Genomic DNA, 19,194 nt, shown 5'->3' on the forward strand with positions numbered 1-19,194 from the left:
CGCGGCGGGCGGGGCGCGGGCGCGTTACGCACTTTGCGCAGCGGCGGCGGCGGAAGCGGCCGGCGGGAAGTGCGCGGGCGGCGCGCGCCGCGGGACGCGGGCGCTACGCAAAGTGCGTAACGCGCGAGCGGCGCGGCCACCGACACGGCGCGGGCAGGGCAGGGCACCGCGCGTGCGCCCCGCGGCGGGGGCGGGCACACAGGGGCAGCCAATGGGAGGGCGGGTCTGCCCTGCGGGGGGAGCCAGTCAGGGAGCGCGGGCCGCGGCAGGGCGGCCAATGGCGGACGGCCGGGGTTTAAAGGGGTATTTAAGGCGCGGCGGTTTGAATTCAAACAGACGCGCAGCGGCCTCTGAGGCGGCCGGACCGGGGTGAGAATAGGGACACCGGGAGGGATAGAGAGGGTCCCGAGGCTTTGTGCGAGTGTATCCGTTCGCTGGGGGCGTCCCTGCGGCTTTGGGGGGGGGGTCTCTACCTGCTGGAGGGTCCTTGTGGTGCTGGGGGGTGGTCCCTGCCCGCAGAGGGGTCTCTGTCCTTCTGTGGGGGGGATCCTGTGATTCTGGGGGGTGGGGTCCCCGCCCGCCGAGGAATCCCTGTGGTTGTGGGGATGTCCCTGCCCGCCCGGAGGGTCCCTGCGGTTCTGGAGGGTGTCCCTGCCGCCGAGGGGTCCCTATGGCTTTGTGGGGGTGTCCCTGCCCACCGCGGGGGCTGCTCCGGACGGCGTTCGGTGGCGGTGGAAGGGGGTTGTTGATAAGAGCCCCGAGAGCTCGCGTGTTCTTTGAGCTGACCCCTATTCCCCACCGTCTCCTCCCAGGCCCAGCCGGGTGTCCCTCTCCTCGGGCGCTATGGACAGGAGCAAGAAGGAGAACTACGCCTCCTACCCCGGCCGCGCTGCCAAGGTAAATGTCCGAATTACGAGGTTTTTATATTAGTTCTCCTGAGCCGTTTCTTATGCTGGATCGCTGGTCTTGCTACGTGAATTCTTGTGAGACAGACCATTGTGGGTCTGTCTGGTTGGGTCTGGGGTTGGCAGTTTTTGCTTTATTTTTTAGTGGGGGCGTTGGTGGGGTGTATTTCTCCCCGGAACTAGAGGTTTCAAACTCCGTGGTAATGTTATCCTTCTGTAGCTTTCTCTTGGAGAGAACAGTGCCCAGAGCTTACTTTTTTTTATTGTTGCTAATATTAGTGTGACTTACTTGATTTGGGAAATCCTCCGTACATTGTAAGTACTTTAAGATCTCTTAAAGAGAGAGTAAGTGTGTATAATCAACTTATTCCAGATACAGTTTTCAAAAGCAAGCACTGTGTCAATGTTGCTGTTAACACACAAATGCAGCAGTGCTCAAGATCACCCTGATTACATATATTTTCTATTTAGGGACACAAGCACTTTCTCACTTTTTTAACTTAATACCAAATAGTCCTGGTAAGGTTTTGGATTAGCATAAATAAAGTTTACTTTTAATGAATCTGTCAATGCATTATTTTTAGTGAACTGAACCAGAAATAGTATCTAGGGGGAGAAAAAAGTACAAACTGTTGCATAAGTACAATTAGAGGGTCAAAAATGTAGGAATGCTGATCGTTAGCATTTGAACTTAACTGTAGCCAAAGCACTCTAAAATGACTAAGATTTACTCAAATATAAGCCTAAATTAACTTTTCTCACTGGAAACAAAAGATTGAAAGTATAAAAGCAGGTGAACCTTCTGAATTTGCTTTGTTCTGCTGAACTCCTCTTGCAGTGCAAGATAGATTGGGTGGACAGTACTAAGAGCAACAATGACTGAAAGCTGGGTATGTGTTTGTAGCGAGCATCTGCTGTCTTAATACCTTTGGCTGATGTTCTTCAGATGTGGAAAAGTTCTGCTATAAATTTTTCTACAATTAACATAAATCTTTCCTTTTTGCAGGTCACTAATCCCCTTGGGGATGGCCCCAGACGTGTCCCTGTGTCTCAGCACGCTGCCCAGAGCCGGTTACTGACCAGTGGAGCTCAAGCACAACGTGTCCTGTGTCCTGCAAACCTTCCCCAGCGAGTTCCTGTGCAATCCCAAAAACCTGTGCTGTCGACCCAAAAACTGTGCCAAAACCCGGCAGCGCAGCAGCTCCGACCCAAACAGCCCGTCCAGGCCACTGTGAGGCCTCGGTTTCCAAGCAAGAGCAGCGAGAAACCCCAACAGGCTCCAGGACCTGGTAATTCTGAGGATGATGTGCCTGTGGTCACACAGCTGTGACACTGGGGATACTCCTGTGGACCAGAGTGGAGTGCAGGAAACATAAAGCTGCTGCTAATCTGGGAACAGCCCTGTAGAGAAGTTCTTGGTTGTGCCCCAAAACAGAAGAGCAGCACGTGCTTCACCTTAGATGTTAATGCACTATCCTTGTAAACTTACCTTCAAACTGACCATTTAGAGGCAAAATGTGTGTTAAAAACTTCCAGGTGCTCACTGGCCAGCTGTGAGTTAATGTAATTGGCACTCAGATATCACAGGTTTTCAAGGATTAATGTTTATCTTTTATACACAAGAATATACTTCGGGGTTAGGGGGAACCTCATGGGGTTAATTTTTTAAGAAAGCTGTTAAAATTACATTTTGCTAGCACTGTTTCTTTCCCAGCATTTAGCCATGCCAGGTTGCTTAAAGTGTCATAGAAGGTATTCTAAGAACGTCTTCAGATATTGCACAAAGGTTAGATTTGTTCCCGTGTGAGTGTTTGTAGGTCTGGTTCATAAACTGATTTACTTCTCTGTTCATAGCAAAAAATCCTGAAGCAGAAAGCACCTCTAAACAGAAAACTGAAGAGACTGCCAAAAAGAAAAGTGAAGAGACTAAAAAGTAAGTTTTATACCTAAATTCTAGATAACTGAGGCCTGTTGGATTAGGCTTGTTTTTGACTTCTGGAACTTCATGCTACAGTTAAACTGAAGGCTACTTGAGCCCCTTGGTTGTGGAGACTGATGGTCCCTACACTTTGCAGTGACAACATGTGAAACACTAGGAAATCTTCCTTTGAACTGATAATTCTCAGGAACAAGGACTTGCTGTAAACTAAACAAAACTTTGTACTAAATGCATAGTAGCTCTTCCCATGAGAGAACACTGATAGCTGCTGCTCCAATCATGAGATGTACTCTTGAAAACAAAGCCTCCTTCATCTGGGTAAGAGGCTGGAGTCTAATTCAGGATGAAGTTGGATTGATTTGTGGCTGCCTTAAATAGTTCTGACATGCACTACTGATGTGTTTGTGTTAAATGTATCCAAAGGAGCCCAGCTTGGTATAGACAGTCTTGATTTTGTGGTAGTGTGGTTGGTGTTAGTCTCCATTTATTATCAAGGTTAATCTGCATACATTTTAGGAAGGAATAAAATAGCTTTCAGAACTTCCTTTTGGAAAGCCTCATGCATGTTTTATTCTTCTGGTGTTCTCTTCAAGACTAAAATCACTAACAATCTATTGAACAGGAGCATTAAAAATGACTGTAAATGTAGGAGGCAAAGCCCAAAAAAGTATCTAGCTTTTAACTTTCTCTTTCCTCTTGCAGAAGGCAATGGTCCCTTGAAGATTTTGAAATTGGTCGTCCTTTGGGGAAAGGAAAATTTGGGAACGTTTACCTGGCACGTGAAAAACAGAGTAAATTTATTCTTGCACTGAAAGTGCTCTTTAAAACACAACTTGAAGAAGCCGGTGTAGAACATCAACTAAGAAGAGAAGTGGAAATACAGTCCCATCTTAGGTAAAGTTTAGTGCCTAATTACTCTGCTTTGTTTGCATTCAAATAAACAAAGTAACCTGGATTATGATAAGATTTATTATAAGATTTCTTCTTTCTTGAAAGAAAAGAGAAGTTTCTTTTTAAAGATATGACACCCTGCCTTTCTGCACCACAATTTACCTTTGTCTGCCTTGCAATGAAGTGAATTCTGGTAACAAATCTTCCTATTATAAAAATACTGCTTGGATTTATGTGGCTGCAATTTCTCGAGTCTGAGCTTGTTTCTGGTGTTCTGCTTCCTGGAAAATAGGAAGAAATTGAGTTTTCACAGAAAATACTTAAGCTTCAGTTCCCAAACCTATAGGAATTGGCACCTTCAGTGGTAATTAGTCTTCCAGCTACTGTAGAAAATTATGTTCAGAAGACGTGAATTAGCCAAACTCTTGGCTGGCTGCTTCCAGTAGGGACTCTAAGCTGCTGCTTTGGTGAACACCATCTCTCTGCTATGAAGCTCTTTTTGATTTGTTGTGAGCTGAAGGAACACTTATGAGATGAAGTTCCCATGCTGGTCTTGAAATGGGGGAGGCAGGAAAGGGAAATGAAAGGTTTTGGACAAATACCTTGTTCAGAATAACACTTAAATCTCTTTGCAGGCACCCCAACATTCTCAGATTATATGGCTATTTCCATGATGCCAGCAGAGTCTACCTGATTCTAGAGTATGCACCTCGTGGAGAAGTCTACAAAGAACTTCAGAAGCTCACCAAGTTTGATGAGCAAAGAACTGCTACTGTAGGTTGTTCCAGCTTCCTGTACATCACTTTTGGTAGCTGGAATATCTGCAGGATAAAGCCAGCTCTTCACATAAAGTTCTGTGTTCTGCTGTGACACTGAGATTCCTTAGATGCTGGTTTGCATATGGGCTTGTGACAAGGAATAAGTTGGGAACACAGTGTAATAATGTGCTGTATGTTCACAACTGCTTGATTTTGCAAGTGCTTGGTCACTTCAGGCACAGCCTGTGTTGCCACATTTCAAGGGTTTAAGGAATAATTGCTTTAACTTAACACTACTAATTATGCCTAGAAAAAGCTGTATTGCGGCCAGATAAACTCTAGTGACAATGTCTTTATTAAAGATTGTTCTTTCTCAACACAGTACATCACAGAACTAGCAGATGCCCTCTCGTACTGTCATTCCAAGAGTGTCATTCACCGAGACATCAAGCCAGAAAACTTGCTGCTTGGCTCAAATGGAGAGTTAAAAATTGCTGACTTTGGATGGTCAGTGCATGCTCCATCTTCTAGGTGAGAATTCAATGTCTGTCTTATGCAGTGAAATCTTTCTGTAGTGAAAATAGCAGTTTTTGTGTCACAGTTGTGGAATGGAGATGAACTTCTTAAAATACTGGGAAAAAATGCTACCACAATAAAGGTCTTAACAGTGAACTGGTGTAGCAGAGGAGTGTTGTTATCCTGTTTTTTCAACAGTTCAAACCTTGCTGATCCTGAAAGAGGGTTGCTGGAGGTTACAGTGGTCCCTGAGATGACAGACCAACACTGGCAATATGGTTATTTCCTTACTGAGTGTGAAATTGCACCTAAAAAAGGAGGACTGTATTTGTTCTCACAAGTGAGGTGAAGAAAGGAGAGAGAAAAGTGATTGCAGGGACTGAGACAGAAGGAGAAAATGTACTGCTGGCAGTTCTTTGCCAGATATTCTGGTGGTGCTGAGCCCATTCAGCTGGACTATACTGAGGTACTGATGATGGTCAGCATTAGTTTTTATCTGGCTCTGGAAATGGATCCTATAACTGCCATAATCAGTGATTAACTTGGACTTTCCTGCAGGAGAACAACTCTCTGTGGGACACTTGACTACCTGCCTCCCGAAATGATTGAGGGAAGAACACATGATGAAAAGGTGGATATTTGGAGCCTGGGAGTTCTGTGCTATGAATTCCTTGTAGGGAAACCACCATTCGAAGCAACAACATATCAGGAAACCTACAGAGCTATTTCCAGGGTAAGTGCCAGGGCTTATTTGGACAAGTTGCCTTTCAGCTCTAGAAATTTCGAATGACATTTTCACTAGAACTGTAGCATGACATAATGATCTGTGTAAAACTGTATCCCCAAAACTGTCTTCAGTCATTCAGTGCAATGACTATAAAGAGACTTGAAGATACCTTGTCTTGCTTCCTTGGTTCTACCCTGTTTCTGCCTACATCTGAATTTCTATGTTTCATAAAGCAACTCATCTTCTAACAGCTTTTCTAGTTGATAAAATGAATGTTTAACATTCAACGTGTTATTAAAAATATATAAGCTTAACTTTTCCTGTTGCATACCCCAGAAAGGTTTCAGCAAACTAGTTTTGTTTGAAGCAGGCTGAAAATATACACAACTATACAAATACTTCTACAAGCAGTGAGAGCCTTGTTCAGGATTATGATGAAATTATATGATCTCATCTTTGGTTCTGTAGTTTGGTTATTACCAAAGAACTTTTTCCTCATCTTTAGTGTCCTTTTTTTCTTAGGTGGAGTTCAAGTATCCTCCATTTGTAACAGAAGGTGCGAGGGATTTAATTTCCAAGCTTCTGAAGCACAACCCATTCCATCGACTGCCCCTGAAGGATGTTCTTCTCCATCCCTGGATCACAACAAACTCTACAAAGATGCCCAACAGCAGAAAGAGTGATGTTGCTGCCCCATCCAAAACGTAGTTTTAGGAGGACCTTATGGGATCAACAAGAGGAGTCTTGTACTGTGACTACTGTAATGCTTACAAATAGAAAAAGCAGGTCTTGGAATCTAATGGCAGTTGGAATCCTTGTTGTTGTCTTACACTCTAATTGCAACATAAAGTTCTTTGACTTCCAGCTGGAGGTTGTGGAATATTTAATATACTTGATATCCACGTACTTGTGGGCCAGGTTTGATGTAAGTGTTAAGCTGTTCAAGGCTCTTTGTGGTCAGTCCTGGTAATGGTTTGTTGTTCCAACCAGAGGAAGCTTTGGCTTATTGAACAGTGCAATATCCTGGAGGAACCTGCTCCTCGCTTCCTGGGCTGCTAAGGGTGTCTTAACTGTGGTGTAACCTGAGACTGAGAGAGTTGAATGCATTTCTCAAGTGTTTTAAAAATGATGTGTCAGTTATTTTTTGTCTCTAGTCTGTTTTCAATGTGAGCACTCAACTTTGAAATAAAGATTTGTTACACTGCAGCCAGCATGGTGGGGATTCCTTGTGGCACTGGTTGTCTCTAACAGCAGCACAGCTGAACTCCTCCTCTGTGGTCAGAGTAAGTTTAATTGCCACCTCTGTCAAAAAGGAAGCTGGTATAAAGTTCTTTTCAGAGTGCTGGTACCACCAAGCAGGTACACATAATTAACAGAAACTGCATTAATGGAAAAAAAGCACTTAAATACTATCTTAAATTAGCATGAGTTACTATCCCACAATCCCAAATCAGGATTACAAGGTAAGTACCAAAGGTGTTGCTCCTTACCTTGTTAATTTATTTAGACTTTAGCCTGCTTCATTCAAATACAACATGATCTGCAAGCACTTCTAAGAGAAAGGTCTGGAAAGTATTGTTATCAAATAGGATATGTCATGTTAACATCTGGCATTGTAAGTCATTCTCTAAAGTGTACCAAGGGTCAGGACCTTTGCCACCAAAATCTGCAGACCAACTATTTTCCAGTAAAACACTTCATGCAAACTAAGAGAAAGCAATTTATTGTATTTTCATTATAAGACTTCAATGTCGTCTTCACTATTTTACAAACGCTTTTAAAAAAAGATCCTTTTACAAGCAAGGATTCTAGAATTCAAAATATATTCTCAAATTAATTTAAAATATACTTTGCCAAAAAACCACTTCATCTAAACAAATTGCCAGTAGTTTATACAACCATCTTTATCTTAAGTAATCTGAATTCTGGTCATAATTTATATCAAGCTGTTTCTTTTTACAGCAAGAAAACTAGTGATGGTGCCTTATAATGACATTTGCTTTAAATGATTCCAGTTTACATGTGATTTTGAGAAAGAGAAGGAAGAGTAAAAGCTTGTTCTATCAAGTTCAGGACAAAACAGACTTAGCAGAACTGATTCTAAATAAGAAAACAAGGCTGCCTCATACTTATTCTGGACTTCTTTTATTATTATCTGGCTGTTGTCTTACACTCTAATTGCAACATAAAGTTCTTGACTTCAGCTAGAAGTTGCTTGAAATCCAGCTAACTGTGGGTTTGATGTAAGGTGCACTTACCTCAAAATATATTCTCAAATTAATTTAAAATACACTTTGCAAAAAACCCACTTCATCTACATAAATTGCTAGTAGTTTATAAAACCATCTTTATTTTAAGTAATCTGAATTCTGGTCATAATTTATATGAAGCTGTTTCTTTTTACAGCAAGAAAATTTGTTTAGTGCTGGTGCCTTCTAATGACTTTTAGGTACATTTGCTTTAAATGATTCCAGCTTTACATGTGATTTTTGAAAAAGAACAAGCTTTGACTATTCCTTCAAGTTTAGGACAAGACAGATTTATCAGAACTGATTCTAAATGAAGAAAACAAGGCTGCCTCATACTTATTCTGGAATTCTGTTATTATCTTGGTACAGATGGAGCTGGGAAACTTCAGTGCATCCAACCTGCCTCTGGGCTGGACTTTCTATGTGAGGAAGGAGTTAAGGTGCAATTTAATTTTATGGCAATAGGCTGCTCCTAACAAGAAGTTATTTGCTCTTTGTCTCCCTCAGCCAACTCTCATCCTGATCTCGTGATTCCTTCCTATTCACTAAATTTCAGAAAAAAAAAATTGATCACCAGGGCAAATTCCTCTCTTTTACTTTAATCAAATTCCTCTATGGGCAGGTCTGTCAGAGCCACCTTGGGGCCAGTGTAAGGACAAAGAGAAGGTGAAAAGACCTGGAAGGAGGAACAGGTCCAAAACACCACAGATCTGGCTCAGCCTGTCTCACAGCAGCACAGTTCTGAGTCTCAAAGCCAGGCTTACCCCAGAATGTTACCCTGACTGCTCAGTTTTGGGATTCAGTCTTTAGCTGGAAGGTGGAATGTGAAAATGCAAATGTGTACCTACATTCTAATAGAAGTGGAAGGAAAAGCAGAAAAATAGAATAAGGAAAGGAAGAGCAGCTCTAATTGGTACATTCACCAGTCTCAGTCAAAACCACAGGATTTGTTCCTCTGAAGCTATGAATTGGAATGTCTGGACTTCAGGTGCAGGTTTAAGATTCCTCCACAGGAGCAGAAACTGCTTGGGTTAATTTTAAGATAAAAATGTGTTTCCAGTACAAAGCCAGATCTCAAGACATTAAAACACCACAGCTTGTCTCTGACTTGATTCTCTTTGGAGTATGTTCACATAGGAGGTAACTCTGGTTACACTGGTTACTCAAGACCCCTTCTGAGTCTACAGGCATAAAAAAATTAAAATAAAGCAGTTCAGTAAGACCAGCTCCCAGCCTATAAATAAAACATTTTCAAACAATAAAATCTTGGAATATGGAAGCACTACAATGGAGCTGTAGTTTCAGACCAGTGCATCACTTATTCTGGCTAAAACAGTTATCACTGCAATAATTAATCATATGGGTACTTGTGAAGGAGCAAGATTAGAGGACCACGGCAGGTACTCCCACTAAAGTTCAGTGTATGTGTTGTACTGCAAGACAAGCCATAATAAAACCCTTTTCTAACAAAAGAAACACCCACTTGCCACTTTAGATTCCAATATAAACCTTCACCAAAAGAACTAGCTGTGTAGTAGGATATTATTCTACTGGAAAGAGAATCTTACTGTTTCTCAGCTACACAGTAATGAACTAATGCTGAGACTCAGTTCTGACAAGGAAAAAAAACTAAGGCCCAAAAAGCAAGATTATAAAGCCCCAGAATGTGTTAAGAGACTGCTCGTTGTAAAGCATTTATACTACCAGTTGCAGTGGAAACCAGACACCATTTTAACGGGTTTTTCCACAGGAGAGGTGGCAAAAGGGAAAGAAGGTAAGGATAGCATTTCTCACAGTGACATTTACCTGAAAGAACAAGTCAGAAATGCAAAGTGAGGTCAGCAAGAACATAGAATCCAAGGAAGTCTTTTAAAGAAACTTTGTGGATATGGAGCATTTAAAAACCAAAATCCAGTGACAAATCATCATGGGTTGGAGGCAGGAGGTTTGAAGAACCCGATTTTGCGGCAGTACCGGACAACAAAGGGCACAGAAACCACCGTGATGCTGATCCGGACCGGAGCAAACAACTTGTGCACAGCATAGGCCAGGACAAAGGTGCTGGTGCCTGCAGCCATCCTGGACTGCAGGGAGGATTCACTGAAACCAAGCTTCAGGAGAACTGCAGTCATATCCACACCACTGGGGGGACACAGAACGAGACTCCTTTAGTTAATTCCAAGGTTTGTATTTTTTAAAATATAAAGCACAGTTTAACATGGCACACTTCCAGCTCTGGAATTGATGTGCAAATTAGATGCCGTTAAATATTGAAAAGAATGGGTTATTTCAGCAGTAACAGCTTAAATTACTTCTGTATCAACAACACAGCTTAAATTACTTCTGTATCAACAACACAAATTTCAATTTTTTTCTTAAATTGGCAAGTTCCTTGTGAAGTCAAATATCTCCTTAGTTTTCCAAATGTACAGTTGCAGCATGGAAAATACTCATAGAATCACAGAATGGTTTGGGTTGGAAGTGATCTTAGAGATCATCTAGTTCCAACCCTTCAGCTCAACCTTTGGAGAGAAAATAATCTATTTCTCCACACAGGGATTTTCAAAAAGTTAGTGTGAATTTGTGTTGGAAATGTGTCTTTCCAAATTTCACAATGAAGTCTATCCTGTCTCTGGAGGAAATTTATCACTTAAACAAAGAATAACAGAAACCAAATGAGGTACCTGTTGTTGGGCTTAGAGTGTTCTAACACAGGGGTACAAAGCTGTTACTATGAGAAGTATCTTATCAAAAATCTAGCAAGTGAAGGAAGTAGTATGGATCTCAAATGAGCCTTAGCCACCAAATGCATGAATATTTTAGTTCTCTATACACATAGCAGCTTTCATCAAGGTTCCTGTGTTTGGAGCAATTTTCCAAAAGAAGTTGTTAGTGTGACTTTTCTCCCTTCACTTGCCAGTACAGAACCTTTTAACTGGGAGTTCATTGTCACCCTGTGCCACAAAGTAGTAAATGGGAGAAATTCCTGTATTCCCACTGGAGTCAGGAGGAAGCAGCAGGGAATGTTTGTCTCCTCAGCTGACATGCCTCATGCTCAGCAGACATTTGTACCTGATGCACTCCCACCAAAGCCACACACACAATTTCCATATACATTGCATGTTCTTTTTACTCTAATCCTGCTTTAGTGGCCGTTGTTTCCCGCAGTTCAACTGCAGAAACTGTGTTCAACACCCAGAAAAATAAGTTTATCTCTAAGCCCCAGCACTTTTGCATGGCTGTATCTCCACAGACCATGGCACTGTGTGAGAACAAGAGATATCTCTGCCAAACAAAGACATTCTCTCCTCTGTTCAGTTACTCTGGTGCAGTCTCTGCTGTTTTCACTGATGGTGAACCTGTGCAAAAAGATCATGCACAACTTCTCTCATGGCTGATGGGAGATCAGACCCACTTATGGACCCATCCATACTCAAAATTCAGGTTACTGTGTACAGATCCTACAGGCATAAGGTACGTGTCTCCTGCCAGAAATAAGCACAATGCTTAATATATTTTTCTTGGCCAAACCACTACCTTGGGGCAACAGACAACTGTACAAACCTCACCTTGACACAGCCAGGTAGAAGATTCCTAGAGATACTAATGAAATTCCAACGTGGAATGAAACCCCTACAGCACCATATTCTTTAAAAACTTGTTTCAGCTGCTGAGATTTGTTGAGTTTCTTGTTCTCACCACTGGGATCAGTGGCTGTGTATTTGGGGGGTTCACGTGCATCCTAAAGAGAAAACAATTAAAAGTATTTATTAGCATTAAGCACAAGATCATATTCCAGTCAGTTGAACCAACATGAAATAATGAAAGAAGTGTCTTGTAAACAGTGATTTGGGAAAACAGTAACACACTTCTGCTCTTTCACATCAGCAGAGCAGATGCCTGTGGCAGAGCCCAGGCAAGCTCCCTTTTCCCAAGTATTCCTATCAAAGGGATACACTGAGCTTGGTGTAAGTTCTTGCATAATTCAATTTTCATAATTAAAATCAGATTATTTAATCCAAATGTGTTCCGAGGCACACCCACACAACTGCTTGAGAGATGAGACTCTGTGGCAGCACCCCTTGCTTACACCCACTGCTCAGCTTTCTGCAGTGAATTCTTGGAATGCAGCTTTTTATTCCAGGGCTAAGCAGCTGGTGGCACTGGAAGCCAACCTGATACCAGGCTGCTGCTGGCTTAGTAATAACTCATTGGTGGAAGAGATCCAGTGTTTAAGTTCCTATAAATCACCCTGCGTAGATCAGCTGATAAAAGGAAGAACTGCAGAACTGCAAGTGTTGACAGCGAGGAGCAATTCTGTTGCCACGGTGTAGACAACAACTACAAGGACCTGCCAGGGCTGGTGTGAAGAGCCCAACTGCACTGAAAATGTTTGTCAGACTAGAAGTGATTGACAGCTTTTTATCTGGGCACATTTAAAGTGCAAAACTTCACACTAAACAGAGTCCAAAGCAAACTTAAATCAGACACTGCTGATAGCAATAAGACAGCCCTTGGATACCTCTCTGTGCTTGCCAGAGAAGAAAAACTGACAGGAAGAAAGCATTGCCACAAAAGCCTCAGGATTTGGCAAATGAGGAAAAAAACCACTCAAAACCATTTTTTAAGCAAGCTCACTAAGCAAAAGAATGGATTCATAGTTAGACACTCTAATTACTTTCAGCCCCTGGAAGGAATTAGATTCTATGGTTGTACTCCATGGCTGCTGCTTCACTGTGTTTCAGAACTCACCCTCTTATTCTTCAGTGTTATTATAGGAAGGAATTATTTACTGGGGAGGAGGGAAAAATGCTGTTTTGACTCCCAGCTTGTAAAATTTAAATACTGAGTTACTGGATGCAACTATCTGAATAACAAAATAGTTTCATAATACCTTCTGCCAAAAGCTGTCCCAACAATTCAATTACTGTCACATGCTTAGTCAAGAACACTCATTTATTCTACAGCATGATTTTTCTAAAAGCCAAGCGTGGTTTGAATGGTATTTTAAGATTTAATAGCTTACAGTGAATTTTTCATACAAAGATGGTCTTTATCTATTTAAGGAGCCAAACATGAATTTTCCTCAGAAAGCTGCCGAGAAAACAGGATCTGACAAACTACAGAGGTACATGAGCCTCAGGGGAACTGTGGTACAGATGGATCATATGTACTAAAAAAATGCTTGTTCTCATCATTCAAGTTCATTCCAATTCACTTGTGTTCCCAGTCTCACACACCAGGCAATTTTGGAATGATATTGAAGCAAGACGTTAAAATAGAATCACTTCAGCAGATGTTATTTGGACCACCCAGGGCGGTCATGCCCTGAATAATGCACAGCTTAGCAAAGAAAGCTGCTGCTGCTACAGTATTTCTGCTAGAAACACAATTTTATTCACATAATTTCGGTGATTTAAGGCATGAAAACACGTCTGAAACATCCCGTTATGCTTTGTAACGAGGCTACACAAATCACCCTGCAAATTAAAATGTAGAAATTAAAACTATAAACCAGGCATGTCGGAAAGCTCACATTCACAGTCTTGGCACCGGCAGGCGCAAAACAGCTTCCCACCTCCTACAGAAATCGGGGATAAACACGATCTAACGATCCCATGGCCTCGGGTTGGGGGGGGCGAGGGGGTGTGAGACCGAACTTTTAAAGGCACCCCAAAAAAACCCGAAAAACGCTTGGAGGTCAGGGCATTTTGTGCTTTAACCCAGAGCTCGCCCGCTCCCCACCGAGAGGCGCCCCCTCGCCCCCCTCACGTACCTTGGCGGAGCTGCCGGCGGCGCAGCCCCGGGGGATCGGCAGCGGCACCGGCGGCCGGAGCGCGGCCCAGGCGGGCCGGGGGGCGCGGGGCCCGGCGGGGCCCGGCGGGCTGTGGGGACACAGGCGGGGACACAGCCGGGCCAGGCGGTACATGGCTGTTCGTGGCACCGGGGCGGCCCCGGCCCTGCGCGCATGACGAGCCCCACACACACACACACCGCAAACCCGCCTCCTTAAAGCCGCAGCGGCCCCGTTCGCGGGGCTGCGTGAGGCCGGGGCACCTTCCACCACACCATCTCTTAGTTTGAAGCCGTTTCCATGTCACTCAAGGGGCTTGTAAATAGTCGCAGAGCCACAGGGTATCCTGGGTTGGAAGGGACCCACAAGGATCGTCGAGTCCTGTCCCTGTCCCTGAGAGCGTTGTCCAAACGCTCCTTGAGCTCTGGCAGCCTTGGTGCTGTGCCCACTGCCCTGGGGAGCCTGGTCAGTGCCCGACCACCCTCTGGGGGAAGAACCTTTTCCCGACATCCAACCTAAACCTGCCCTGACACAGCTCCAGCCGTTCCCTGGGGACCTGTCCCTCGTCCCCCCAGAGCAGAGCTCAGTGCCTGCCCCTCCCCTGCCCTTCCCGAGGAAGTTGTAACTGCAATGAAGTCTCCTCTCAGTCTCCTCCTGCTGTACAGACCAAGTGCCTTCAGACCCTCCTCTCTCCATCTTTCTTGTCGGCTCCCTTCAGGCACTAGAAGGCCACAATTAGGTCACCTCGAAGCTTCTCCAGGCTGAACAAGTCTTTGGTGACCAGTGACAGCACCTGAGGGAATGAGCCCGACAGAGCTCAAGGAGCATTTGGACAAATGCTTTCAGGCACATGGTGGGATTGTTGGGGTGTCAGGTTCCCTTCTCTCAGCCTGAAGCCATTCCCCCTTGTCATGTCACTCCTGTTCCTGACAGAGTCCCTCTCTGGCTTCCGTTTAGCCCGTTCAGAAACTCGAAGATCCTTTGAGGTTTCCACACAGCATTCTCTTCACAGCTGAACAGCCCCAACTTTCTCAGTCTCACTTCATAGGGGGGTTGCTCTAGTAGCCTTACTGACTTCATGGCCTCCTTTGGACTTGCTCCATCAGTTCCATGTCCTTCTTATGTTGGAGACCCAGAGCTGGAGGTCCCACTGCAGGTGGGGTCTCACCTGAGTGGGACAGAGGGACAGAATCCCCCCCTCACCTGCTGCCCATGCTGTGGGATCAGCTCAGGACACAGGGGGTGTCTGGGCTGTGAATGGACATGGCCAGGGCATGTTGAGCTTCTCACCCACCAATGCCCCAAGCCCTTCTCCTCAGGGTTGCTCTCAATCCATCCTTCACCCAACCTGCAGTTGTGCCTGGGATTGCCCAGACCCAGGCACAGGACCTAGCACTTTGCTTGAACTTCGCACAGTCCCACCTCTCAAGCCTGTCCAGGTCCTGCTGGATGCCATCCTGTTCCTCCAGTGTGTGACAGCCCCACAGATCACCAGTGAACTGGCAGAGGGTACCCTCGTAACTGTGATCACAACTTTGTCACAGCTGCCATGGCTGCAGTTTTCCGAAATGGCTCTGTGCCATCACAGGCACTCCCTGCAGGGGGAAGGGTGAATATCACGTAACTGCATTAATGTCCTCAAACTGCACCTCAGCGCTGAGCCCCAGCAATAAAATCCTGCTCTTTGCCCAGCTGCAAAGCCTTCCCTCCTCAGCCACGCTGTAGTTTCCGCAGCGATGGAAGCACAGAGGGCTGAGCACAATGGGACAACTGTGTCACATAAACAGGAGGGCTTCCCTCCAGAAGAACTTGTGCTTTAGGAGTACAAACTGGAGCTGCACAGGACAACATCGAGTGTTGCAATGCTGGAACAGCGTGGTGGGAGGCTCTTGTTAAGTGCAGTGCACTGCAGAACAGATGAGTTTCAAGAAGGATCTTGGAGGAAGAGACGGGGAGAGCTTTGCTTGTATTGAAATAGTCTGTTCTGGGTATAATCAGCAGGACTGCCAGTTCTAGGGTGTTTTTCCTTGAGTTCTTGCTTCATAAATCTGGTCTCTCTCTGAATGCTTTGTAGAAAAATACTTTCTTAGAACACAATTTCATCTATTTATTATGTTTATTACTGTTTCAAAGCAATTTGCTAATGTCTTTTCTATGACTGTTTACACACCAGAACTACCTGAGCAGACAGATGATATTACCATGGCAGTGCTCTAAGCAAGGCCACACTACAATATTGTCCTTTTTCTTTCTGAATAATAAAAAATCTCAGGAATTAGTTCTGGTCTCAGTGAAGGAGATGTCAGTGAAGTTCCACTGGCACAGGCCACCTCTGGGCTCTGCACATGGACACGGACACTTGTCTGAGTGTGTCTGGTGTATCTAATCTATTGTGGTGTATGTAATCCATTGTGGGACAGAGATCACAGAGCTGCTCTCCCATGAGAGATGTGTTACACTGCTGCTGGACATCTAGAAATCCTGGGCAAGTGCAGAAAGGAGCAGGAGGTCAGCTAATGAGGCATAAAAGCATTAAGGCTGGCAGTTTTATGTGTACAGTCTGTCTGGCTGCTGTCTCCAAAATCTCAGTGGGTGGTTTTGCTCAGAAGCAGGAAGGAACAATATAGTAAACATCCAGTGATATATGCTCAGTGAAAAAGGAGCAAACACCATCGAGATACCTTAATGGGAAGATGGTTTATAAGTGCAGGGGAAAAAGGCATTAACTCTGTCCTGCTCACTGTAACTAAGACAAAGGGGAGAAAGTACAACTCATGTAGTTTACTATTATTTTCCTTTTTTAATTTTCCAACAGCCAGATAGTGTTGTTCTGGTTCTGTGTTATTTGTGCTATTGCAGTTACTGTTTATCATCAGTAAGTGGAAAGCTGGGAAATGAGCTGAGAGACACCAAAGAGGCAGTAAGTATAATGTCACCAGAAGATGCATTTGGATTCCTGTGAGGCAAAGACTTTTCCATAATGGCCATTCTGTATAATTTGTCAGAAATGTTTGTCATGCTTTTATCAGAATATGTATGATGCAGTGACATAGCAAAGGTATCTATTATAAACCTCTTAGACAACGATTTCCCTTCCATAATTTGACTTTTTGAAGTCAAAATCTCTCTTGGTTTGTCAGCGCTGCAGGAACAGTGACAGAACTGAAATTTACAATTTCTGTAACTAGAAATCCATGTTGCAGAGTTGTTCAATCTGTGGTTTGCCAAGAGATCAAGCTAAATACTGCCCCTGATGCTTGTGGGACTCTGCAATGAACACTATAGGTCAGGAGTTAAATCCATTTGTAGGGATAAATGTGATTAGTAATTCAGTAGCAGCCTGCATGTAAGACTGTCTTAGTCAAACTACAAGGATGTTTTGATGATGAAGAAACCTTGGAAGTCTGCTAAGTTTTATAAATTGCATGAGAGCAAATTCATTACACGTTTTTCAAATCATTTAATCTACAAATAATTCAGGGATCGTGAATGTGCTAGTTCCAAAATATAATGTCTTCTAATGGACATATAGGAATTGGTTCCTGTGTGAGAGAGGGAGGCAATTGCTTCTGCGTGCTGGAAGCTGTCTCATTTAACTTTGTTACAAATGTAGTAATGTCATGTATATAAATATAATGAGAGAAGCTGGGAGCTGATCATGAACCTCATTCAGAAAAGGACCTAAGGTAAATGTTTTCATACTATAATAAATTAAGGGCATGGCATATGAGCTAGTTTTAAGTGACCTAGTTCTTTAGTGCATTGGCTTTTTCACATCATGTTCCAAGAGTGTTTAAATCGTGAAGGTGAGATAATGTGGCTAGTTGATGAGATGAATAAGAATTAAAATGATATCAGGAAAGGAATATCCATATGCAGTTGATAAACATTTTTATTAGGAAATTCTTGTGTCATGAATGTTCAAGCACATACAGTCAGCTTTCAGGGACATCTTTCTTCTGAAGCAAAACCAGTGAAAACTTGGTATCTTCTATTCAAATGGGAGAAGTCTGCAGTGCCAGGATAGCTAAATCCAAAGGAAACCAGCCCAGGTATTTTTGTCTGTGAGAGGAATTTAGGGTGAGAAAAATCTGAAACAGGACTGCAAAGGAGGAATTATTTACTTTATTTATCTCCAAATCCTTGAAGAATGGGGCTGTGTGGGCCTCTTTCCTTTCCCTGACCTGGAGAGCTGTGGGAACTTCCATGGTTGTCCAAGCAAGGGGAGCTGTGGCTTCAACTGAAATCCTTTATAAAGAAAATCAGGCCATTTATGTGATGACTTGTGGGATCCTCTGCCCAAAGATGAATTTCACCTACTAAGCAGCTCTTGTTCTTTGACCTCTTAGTCTTGTTGAGCAAAAAAGGGGTGTAAAGTAAAACCAGAAGAAAATAAAGGTGAAAAGATCCATATTGCTTGCATTTATGGCACCTGTTGCTGATTCCACGTGCACATGTGTGTGAGCAGACTTGCTGCTGAGCACTGAAGGTCCTTCTCTTTCTTATGGAGTTCTCATAGTTGTTTCTGGATCTTTGTCTCGTAGCTGACACAAGTCAGCAGCATTAATTCTCCTCTCCACAAGATCCTCCCCAGTAATCTTCTGATGAGGTGATTTTTCATTTGGCTTGTGTGATGTGTAGCCATTTGGATGTGTGTGAGTGAAAATCACATCCAGCATCTCCTGCTGGGTGTTGGATTGATAGGCCCAGCAAGGCAGGAAGGTTGTTTTTTCACAGACCAGCTAAACTGCAGGGAGTGACAGCAGAAGCAGCTTCCTGGGCACCCACTAATGTGTTTCACCCTGATGTGGAGGGTAACTTGGCTCCATGTCCAAACAGCTCTTGGTCTTTTCACCTGTCCCTGTGTGCACTGAGGACACACAGCTTCCTTCACAGAAGCCACCAGCTGTTCTCACCTTGCAGTAACTGGGTTACATATGAGGAGGAATAATTGCTGTGCTCCTTGAGACGTGCTTATCACCGACCCATTCCGAGTTTGGAAGACAGACTTTAGCATTTAACTCCAGTCATCTCTTTTGGTATTCAGCAAAGTTTCCATAAGTCAGAAGACTTATGGAAGAATTTACCATCCTCTACCCTTAGATTGATATTTATGTTGCAGTGAAGTGTAAACAGTTCACTCAAGTACCTGGGGTTTGGCATTTGGATAAGATTTCTGATGACTATTTATTTATCATTCAGTGCAACCCACTGTATTTATCATTCAGTGCAGCCCACTCCAAGCAGAGGTGTCTGCTTTAGACCTGCACCTCTGGGAAAGAGCTTTCAAACTTCTAAACCACATGAAGTCAAGTAGCCCAGGGAAAAGTGCAGTGTCTTGGGCTGATTAGTAAACACAGAGAGGGATGTGAAATGATGCTGTTTAGTGAGTTCTGTTTAATATCTGCTGCCATT

General features: G+C 43.6%; 2 protein-coding genes across 5 annotated transcripts in view; one reads left to right on the forward strand and one right to left on the reverse strand.

Moving 5' to 3' along the window:
- The window catches only part of AURKA (aurora kinase A), a 12,019-nt gene extending 5,077 nt beyond the window's left edge, over positions 1-6,942 (forward strand). The window contains exons 1-9 of one of the 4 annotated variants that reach the window (XM_027697217.1): positions 213-303; positions 813-897; positions 1,912-2,194; positions 2,760-2,838; positions 3,547-3,738; positions 4,371-4,509; positions 4,876-5,024; positions 5,568-5,742; positions 6,259-6,942. In XM_027697217.1, coding sequence (XP_027553018.1) covers positions 278-303; positions 813-897; positions 1,912-2,194; positions 2,760-2,838; positions 3,547-3,738; positions 4,371-4,509; positions 4,876-5,024; positions 5,568-5,742; positions 6,259-6,444 — 1,314 coding nt within the window. In that variant the 5' untranslated portion in view covers positions 213-277 and the 3' untranslated portion in view covers positions 6,445-6,942. Of the gene's footprint in view, positions 1-212; positions 381-811; positions 898-1,911; positions 2,195-2,759; positions 2,839-3,546; positions 3,739-4,370; positions 4,510-4,875; positions 5,025-5,567; positions 5,743-6,258 lie in introns of those variants that run through there. The other 3 variants (XM_027697216.1, XM_027697218.1, XM_027697220.1) reach the window with 3 other exon arrangements.
- A 2,448-nt stretch (positions 6,943-9,390) lies between these two features.
- Positions 9,391-14,993, reverse strand: FAM210B (family with sequence similarity 210 member B). Its single transcript, XM_027697583.1, has 4 exons — positions 14,983-14,993; positions 13,762-13,858; positions 11,555-11,727; positions 9,391-10,127 (listed from the first exon to the last, which is right to left on the reverse strand). The coding sequence occupies exons 1-4, from the start codon at positions 14,991-14,993 to the stop codon at positions 9,911-9,913; spliced, it is 498 nt and encodes a 165-aa protein (XP_027553384.1). The 3' UTR covers positions 9,391-9,910.
- Positions 14,994-19,194: the final 4,201 nt, after the last annotated feature.

The sequence above is a fragment of the Neopelma chrysocephalum genome, unplaced genomic scaffold (genome assembly GCF_003984885.1).
Source record: "Neopelma chrysocephalum unplaced genomic scaffold, ASM398488v2 Primary Assembly neopelma1_119, whole genome shotgun sequence".
Classification (NCBI taxonomy): Eukaryota; Metazoa; Chordata; class Aves; order Passeriformes; family Pipridae; genus Neopelma; species Neopelma chrysocephalum.

Excerpts from the sequence above, each read along its gene's own strand:
- FAM210B (XM_027697583.1), bottom strand. Across the intron at positions 11,728-13,761 it reads CCGCCGGCAGCTCCGCCAAG|GATGCACGTGAACCCCCCAA; the intron begins GTACGTGAGGGG and ends TTTTCTCTTTAG. Across the intron at positions 10,128-11,554 it reads TTCTACCTGGCTGTGTCAAG|TGGTGTGGATATGACTGCAG; the intron begins GTGAGGTTTGTA and ends GTGTCCCCCCAG.